This window comes from Triticum aestivum, chromosome 3D (genome assembly GCF_018294505.1).
Source record: "Triticum aestivum cultivar Chinese Spring chromosome 3D, IWGSC CS RefSeq v2.1, whole genome shotgun sequence".
Taxonomy (NCBI): Eukaryota; Viridiplantae; Streptophyta; class Magnoliopsida; order Poales; family Poaceae; genus Triticum; species Triticum aestivum.
The window spans coordinates 301157148-301165304 of record NC_057802.1 but is presented as its reverse complement, the minus strand read 5'-3'; the positions used below and the strand labels follow the sequence as shown (position 1 = coordinate 301165304).

General features: G+C 58.1%; 1 protein-coding gene across 2 annotated transcripts; it reads left to right on the top strand.

The window, feature by feature from the left end:
• The first annotated feature begins 224 nt into the window (after nucleotides 1-224).
• LOC123078539 (probable inactive receptor kinase At2g26730) lies at nucleotides 225-7654 on the top strand. 2 transcript variants are annotated; one of them, XM_044501083.1, is made up of 3 exons: nucleotides 225-1917; nucleotides 6605-7290; nucleotides 7378-7654. In XM_044501083.1, exons 1-2 carry the CDS (start codon nucleotides 543-545, stop codon nucleotides 7258-7260), a joined length of 2031 nt encoding a protein of 676 aa, XP_044357018.1. In that variant the 5' UTR covers nucleotides 225-542; the 3' UTR covers nucleotides 7261-7290; nucleotides 7378-7654. The 2 variants fall into 2 exon arrangements, with proteins under 2 accessions (XP_044357018.1, XP_044357017.1); XM_044501082.1 differs by having other exon boundaries at nucleotides 230-1917; nucleotides 6605-7654.
• Nucleotides 7655-8157: the final 503 nt, after the last annotated feature.

The window sequence follows — 8157 nt, the reverse complement described above, 5'->3', positions numbered from 1 at the left end:
TGTTAATATTTTCAACATTCTCAGACGGGCTTGACGACCAATCCATAAGTGCTGTAGATGGTCAATACGGCTGCAAATGCGGTGTAATTCCTGCAGAGAGTACGGTACGCACCAGCATTTTCGAGCACTATCATACGCGTATATTCTATCGTATCCAGCGAGCAACCGTGGTACGACATGCTCCAACGCGTGAGGGGCCAGCCAAGCTAGCCCAGAAACCAACGAGTCCAAACAAATGGCAGCTAGGCAGCGCGGCACACGGACGCTCGCCCGAGTACCCGACGCCGTCACGGGCGCGCTCACTGTGGCAGTGTGCCATTTCGAGCCAGTGGCAGTGCGTCTCTCGTCGATGCCAGCTACCGTACACTACTCGCCAGTCAGTCACCAACCCGTCCACCGCATAAAACTCTCCCCGCCGCGCACACTCCCACTTCCTTCGCCCCAAAATTTCCCCAGGAAGCCACCAAGGCAGCTCCAGCTCTGCTCTGCTCTGCTCCCCAATGCCTTCCTCATAGACGCGCCCGCGCCTTCCGCCCGTCGCAATGGCCGTCGTCGTGCCCCGCGCGGTGCTGCTTGCGGCCGTCGCGTCGCTTGCATGCCTCGCCTTCGCGGAGCCGCCTCCGAGCGAGCGGTCGGCGCTGCTGGCGTTCCTCACGGCCACGCCCCACGAGCGGAGGCTCGGCTGGAACACCTCCACACCGGCCTGCGCCTGGGTCGGGGTCACGTGCGACGCCGCCCAATCCACCGTCGTCCAGCTGCGCCTCCCGGGGGTCGGCCTCGTCGGCGCCATCCCGCCGGCGACCATCGGCCGCCTCCCCAACCTCCAGGTGCTGTCGCTCCGCTCCAACCGCATCATCGGGGGCATCCCCGACGACCTGCTCCAGCTCTCCAGCCTCCGCGCCATCTTCCTGCAGAACAACATGATCTCCGGCGCCATCCCGTCGGGGGTCGGCAAGCTCGCGGCCCTCGAGAGGCTCGTCCTCTCCCACAACAATCTGTCAGGCCCCATCCCCTTCGCGCTCAACAGCCTCGCCTCCCTGCGCTCTCTGCGGCTCGAAGGCAACCGCCTCTCCGGCAAAATCCCCAGCATCACCAACCCGGAGCTCAAGGATTTCAACGTCTCCGTCAACAGCCTCAACGGCTCCATTCCGCAGGCCCTCGCGCGGTTCCCGGCGGACTCCTTCGCCGGGAACCTCCAGCTGTGCGGCAAACCGCTGCCCCCTTGCAGCCCCTTCTTCCCGTCCCCGTCGCCGGCTCCCGGGATGAGCCCGGGCGACGAGCCTGCGACGGTGTCTAACAAGAAGAGGAAGCTCTCAGGCGCGGCGATTGCGGGCATCGTCGTGGGTGCCGTGGTCGTCGCGCTGCTCCTGCTTGCCGCCATCGTGCTCTGCGCGAGGTCCCGGCGGCGGAGAGGCGCCCGTGAGGGAGCACCAAAGGGCACATCCGCGGCGGCGGTGGGGCAAACAAGAGGAGTGGCTCCACCGGCGTCGGGCGATGTCACCGGCATGACGTCCTCGTCGAAGGACGACATGGGAGGCGGCACCTCCGGGTCGGCGGCCGCGGCGGCGGTGGCCGCGGGCGCCGGCACGGGGGAGGCGAGCCGGCTGGTGTTCCTGGGGAAGGGCGCGGGGTACAGCTTCGACCTGGAGGACCTGCTGCGCGCGTCGGCGGAGGTGCTGGGGAAGGGGAGCGTGGGGACGTCGTACAAGGCGGTGCTGGAGGAGGGGACGACGGTGGTGGTGAAGCGGCTCAAGGACGTGGCGGTGGCGCGGCGCGAGTTCGACGCGCACATGGAGGCGCTGGGCAGGGTTGAGCACCGCAACCTGCTCCCCGTCCGCGCCTACTACTTCTCCAAGGACGAGAAGCTCCTCGTCTGCGACTATCTCCCCAACGGCAGCCTCTCCGCCATGCTCCACGGTCAGCCTCACCCCATCATCTTGTTTTCTTTTCTGAAACCAAATTTACATTGCCGCCGTTGTCATCGTGATCGGAGGGAGATTGTCGCCATCGCCGCCGTCGCACTCGCAGCATCACTGCATTGCCTGCTACTCGCTTTGCCTGGCTAGGATTGCTGCGCTGTGCGCCATCATAGGAACTGTCGACAAAATTCAGGCCGGCGTCGCGCGAGAGTACTCCTCCTTTACGCTAGCGACGAGGACACACAGAATGGCACCGTGCAGTGCAAGATTCTGCCGGAATTGTCCGGCATTGATGGTCGGCTGCAAGCAGGTGTCTACACTGAACGGTAGATGAATTTACTCGGAAAATTCCTCTCCCCATAGCTGAAAAAGAGAAGGAACAATCGATGTCGATGTGACGGCATGTGTTGTGGACGGCCGACGGTAGTTGTGGCGCGCTTTCCCCCTGCACTCTCTCTTTTCGGCGCTGTTCCTTTTCTTTGATCCTCATTTGTTTTCTTGATCTTTTCTGTTTCGTCATCGCTTTTCTCTGTCTGATGCCCAAGTATGGTGCGATGGATGCGAGGTTTGGGCTGTAAAGCGATGATGGTCCTCACCTCACTGCTCACGCTGCCTGGGTGCGTGCCACAAATAGTTGATCTTTTTTCTTCACATTCCGATCCAGCAATGCAACGCAATTTGCTAGGGTACATTGAATAGAATGGAGTGCTCGTTTGGTGTACTCTTGGCGCCATATCTGTCACATTTGGAGCCACTTTTGCTGTGGCTGTGGGAATTGTCGCCCGGTGCTACTAGTACTTGCTAGTGTGCGCTGTTGGGCGTGTAAAGAGGTGCGCAAATGCCCCTCTGCAACGCACCGCCATGTGCCGAGTCCCAAGTGCGGCCCCACACCAAACCCAAAGTCAATACCCTGGCAAGTGGCATGGCAGCACAAATGCACGACGAAGCTAGGGTACCCCATCAATCTATGCTATAGTACGCATAGCAACACGTACTAGTACATCGTTTATGTTCATACCACATCTCATACCTGGAAAGCATGCAAGATTGGGGGTGGGGAGGCTCCAAGTACTCGTAGAATAATGTGGTGTGAGTTGTCGTGGTGAGCGGTGAGCGGTGAGTGCTGAACCACTTCGCCTTGCCATGATCCCCACCTAAAAGTGCTCGCCTCTTGCCTCGCTGCGCATGCGTTTAGCTGATGAGCAAGAGGCACTGCAAGCCGGAAATGCCTTCTGGTGCTCGGGCTCCATGGAGGTTTTTTTTTGTTTGTTTGAATTTTTTAAATGGTTTCAATCTTCCAAAATTCTGGAGAAAAAAAATCAACAGTATCATACGGGTGTACACTGCATGTGGGAAAAATTTCATGACCAAAACGCTGCACTCCAGTGCAAGCAGGCATTCACTCCACGCCATGTCAGTGCCTCGTCGTCCCTCCCTCGAGGCCATCTTAATTGCTTGCGATCACAGCCTCACCTGCCCGGAAAAAGGGATAGATGATGATGACAGGCGAATGAACAGTCAGGTGGTTGCACGTTATCCATCATGCCACCATAAACAATGTGTGTGTGAAGTTGCAGCGGCCATATTACGTTACCTATGCATACTCTATATGGACTGTTGATGAGTCTATAATCGCATTTGTCAAAGTTGACAGTATGAGATTTTGACTAAGCTGAGGTCCTACGCGGCAAGTGGCAAATCTTGCATGTCCTCTGCATGTCTCCACTATGGCATATGGGTCCAGGCCCCAGTCAATACTGACATCCACATATGCATGCATGACACAATCGGCAGCTTAGGCCAACTCCACCGCACGATCCCAAACGGGCGTCCGGTTTGGCCGGATTTTGTCCCTTTGGGGCGCCGATGGGTTCGCCCGTGTCCGGTCTTGTCTGTTGGGTCGTGCGTGCGCCCACCGCGCGGCCGCACCCCAAATCACGTCCGCGTTGGACATGATTTAAAAAAACAGAAAAACGTAAATAAAATGACTAAAAAAAGTAAATAAGCGCAGTTTAATAAACATAAAACTTAGTTACGGGGTCACGGCCACAAAACGGCCCAGTTTAGCAGTTCACTTGACTTAATTAACATAACAAAAAACGCCGCCGCACGCTCCAGCCGCGCCCGTCGATGCCATGGCGCTCGCCGTCTTCAGTGGCCGCCGGTGTAGTCGTCGTCGCTGACGAGGTCGACGTAGGCCGGCGGCGTCCAGAGGTGGGACGGCGGCGCGTGGTACACAGGGGCGGCCTGGAAGGCCGGAGGTGCCTGCACCACCTCCTCCCGTGGCAAGGCCTCCCGCTCCGGTGACCGCGGCGGTGTGGGACGCCAGTTCACGCCCCCACGACGTCGGCCATCTCCGGCGCGATGCACGACCAGCTCCATTGCTGGCCCACCAGGCCAGGGTGGAACGCGGCCACCGGCTTCGCCTCCATCGCCTCCTCCGTCCTCTCCTCCTCCTTGACGGCCGCCATCTCCATCTCGGGGAAGGCGACGTCGCCGGCGGCAAAGAGTGCCATCGCCTCCTCCAAGCCGTGCCATTGGCGCTCGCCGTGCGTGTTCATGGAGTCGTCCATGACACGCTGCATGAGCCGGGCCTCCTCCTCCGCTGTCATGCGAGTAGGTGGAGGTGGTGACGGAGACGGGGAAGGCGACGGCGTGGGCGTGAGGCCGCGCACCCGCGTACGCCCCGCGCACCTCTCGACGTGGCCGCCGCGGCCCCGACACCGTGCCGGCGAAGTAGGACGCGCGGCGCGTGTCGTGCTCGTCCTGGAGCCATGTGTCCCAGAGCACGGAGTCGGGGGCGTACCTGTTGTCGTAGTACAGGTCGTCGGGGAGGAGGCGGCGGCGGCGCTCGATCTCATCGCGGCGCGCACGACCGCCCATCGGCACCGGCGGGATCGGGACCTGCTTGGCGCTGAGGTGCCATCCGTTGGGGAGGTGGATGTCGCTCCACGGGACCGGCGTCCTCGTCTCCCAGTACCTCCGGCACACGTCCGCGCAAAGGTACTGCCGGTCGCGCTCGTCGGCGGGCCTAGGGGCGATGATGAAGGGGGCCGGCGCGGGGGCTCGACAGGAGGAGCGCGGCGGTGACGCGGGCTTCTCCTTCTTCACGGAGCCGCGGCGGCGGCCCGAGGAGGAGCCGGCCACGCGGTCGTGCTTCCCCTTGCGGCCGTAGTTCCATAGCCCCATGGCTGCGGCCGGCCGGGGAGTTTGAGGACGGGGAGTGGCTAGGGTTTGGGCGTGTCGGCTTTCGAGGGGGCAGAGAGGGGCCGGAGTGGGAAGTGAGGACGACGACCGGTCCACGGGTCCCATTTAAGAAGGACGGCGACCTTCCACTGGGCCGATGACAGGTGGGGTCGGCCGCCCGTGCGCATTGATGTTGGCGGGTGGGAGGTAGGTGGCCGCCCTGCCACGCGGCCAGACGCGGACGAGCGGCGCGTCTGTTCGGTGTCCGCGGCGACCCAAACCCGGCGCAAGTTTGCGCTCGAAATGGGTCGGCCCGGACACAAAACGGACAAGATGGGTCCAGGCCGTCGCGCGCTGGGCCGTCCGATTTGTCCCTTTTACCCCAAACAGACGGGGCCGGACAAAATGGGGTCGAGCGATGGAGTTGGCCTTATAGCAGAGTGCTGCCCTGCCGGGTCGGCCATTCCGCTGGCCATTGATCGCCACCAGAGTACTACGGTACTCCGTCCGTTTTAAAATAGACGATTTAACTTTGTACTAATTTTGCACTAAAGCTAGTACAAAGTTAAATCATCTATTTTGGAACGGAGGGAGTACTTGCCAAAAACCACAATCTTGCATTTGGTTAGGTACCCGGCCGACCCCTCAGTCCGCAAAATAGCTATACGTGCTTCCTTGCTCTGTTTCTGAGTTCACAAATACATTATGTATATTGATGGTCGTTGGTAGTGTTCCATTGTGTTTTTTTAATGAAGCTTGTCTTGTGCATGTATGATTACCAACGCTGGTTGTGACCTACTACCATTTCCGGTGTGTTTGAAGGTCTGCCATGAGCAATTCTATGTTTGTTTTTCTTTCGGAAAGTGGCATCTAGTAGTCTAGAATGTATCTGCCAGATGCGCTTATTTAGTGGCCGGATAAATATATGTACTTACTATATGTTTCCTCTGTTTTATAGTCTCTTGTCGATTTAATTTCGGTCCTACTTAACCTACTACGGCAGCTGATTGATTGTTTCGGTTGTGGTTGTTGATGTCCAATGTAAGCTGCCATCTTTGTTACGTTGCAGCCTGCATTCCTCAAAGCCTGCGTTCTCTGTACCACATTTTGCTTGAAAAAACTAATTTGTGCGTGACCAACCTCTGCCCTTTAATCATGGACCAGTTCAAGATGATTGATTTAGATTCTTCAATCTTGCATGACTCTGGGTATTTTAGATTAGCAGCAGACTGTATAAGCATTAATTTAAGTTGTTAGTTCAAGGACGCGGCACGTCTTATTACTGGTTTTTTGCGCAAAGAAAATTTAGTCAATATTCGTTTTGGTTCTTCACTATGTTTATATTTAACTAAGATACTGCCGAAACTAAAAAAAAGGAGGCGTGGCAAACACCATGAAATGCAGTGATAGTTCTTGCAAAATTTTAGTTTTGCACTTTGCAATTTTGCTAATGCCAGTCGTCAAAGATTTCTCACCGGGAAATTTGCATGCGCTTGCAGGGAGCCGGGGCTCCGGCCGGACGCCGATGGACTGGGATGCGCGCATGCGCTCGGCGCTGTCCGCCTCTCGCGGCCTCGCGCACCTGCACTCGGCGCACAACCTCGCGCACGGCAACGTCAAGTCCTCCAACGTCCTGCTCCGACCGGACTACGACGCCGCCGCGCTCTCCGATTTCTGCCTCCACCCGATCTTCGCCCCGTCGTCCATCCGCACCGGCGCCGGCGGCTACCGCGCACCGGAGGTCGTGGACACGCGCCGTCCCACGTTCAAGGCCGACGTCTACTCCCTGGGCGTCCTCCTGCTGGAGCTCCTCACCGGCAAATCCCCGACGCACGCGTCCCTCGAGGGCGACGGGACGCTGGACCTGCCACGGTGGGTGCAGTCCGTGGTGCGCGAGGAGTGGACCGCCGAGGTGTTCGACGTCGAGCTGGTGCGGCTCGGCGCGAGCGCCGAGGAGGAGATGGTGGCGCTGCTGCAGGTGGCCATGGCGTGCGTCGCCACCGTGCCGGACGCGCGGCCGGACGCCCCGGACGTGGTCAGAATGATCGAGGAGATCGGCGGTGGCCATGGCCAGACGACAACCGAGGAGAGCGCGCGGGGCACCCCGGAGGAGGAGCGGTCGAGGGGCACGCCTCCGGCCGCCCCGACGCCGTGATTCCGTCCGAGTAAAGTTAAAATTGCATAGGTATTGAATAGAGTGGTGCCTGTATGTCATGTTCTTTGCCTAAGTTTTTTATTTTTGCAATTGTTATTCATTTTTTTACGGTTTCAGTCGATATTTCGTCGGCGGTAAACAACCGACCGGAGAAGGGGACGACAGTGATGAGTTCGGAGTTTGACGGTGTAGGTAGCTGGGGGTTTACCGGGTGGGGGAGCATGGCGGTTAGGAAAATGGAAATGTATATTTTTTGTGCCGTTCGCTCCCGTTTGTGATTGATATACTCCCTGGACTCTGGAGTGAGTAGGTGCGTGTTGTGCCGGGAACAAGTTAACTCCGAAAAGAATCCATTTCTTGTTTCAGCATCAATAATACCATGCGAATTGTGTCACTGCTCATTGGTCTGGGCTACATGCTTGTACCTCGTCATTTTGCCCTTTGCAAGTCGATGCAACAGCAGAGGTACATTGCCTTCACATGATTTCTTTCCTCGAGCAAATTATGCGGCATCGCCGTAGCTAAGAGCATCTAGAAGAGTATTTAACCAAAAACTACCACAATTCGTGGAACCGTGCCTACAAACTACCACTTTATGATTTTGTCCCGAAAACTATCACTTTTTATTAATCTGTGACTAAAAACTATCATGTGAGTAAATCGACATTTAGCCATTTTAAACGCGTTTATGACAGGCCTGGCCCGCATGTAAGTGCTGACATGGCATCGTAAGTCAACACCGTTTGTTTGACCGTGAAGTGCTGACATGGCTCGTCTCCCCTCGCCCGCCGGAGTGGTCACCGGAGTGCAGCGCCTGCACTCCCCACGCCGCAGGCGGCGCATGCCTCTCTTGCTCGCCCCCGTCGGCTCCAACCACGGGCGGGCACGGCCGGGGCG

Bases quoted from the DNA above. Each gene is read 5' to 3' on its own strand.
- LOC123078539 (XM_044501083.1), top strand. From the start codon at position 543: ATGGCCGTCGTCGTGCCCCGCGCGGTGCTGCTTGCGGCCGTCGCGTCG. The intron at 1,918-6,604 runs GTCAGCCTCACC...ATGCGCTTGCAG, and splicing joins CCTCTCCGCCATGCTCCACG to GGAGCCGGGGCTCCGGCCGG.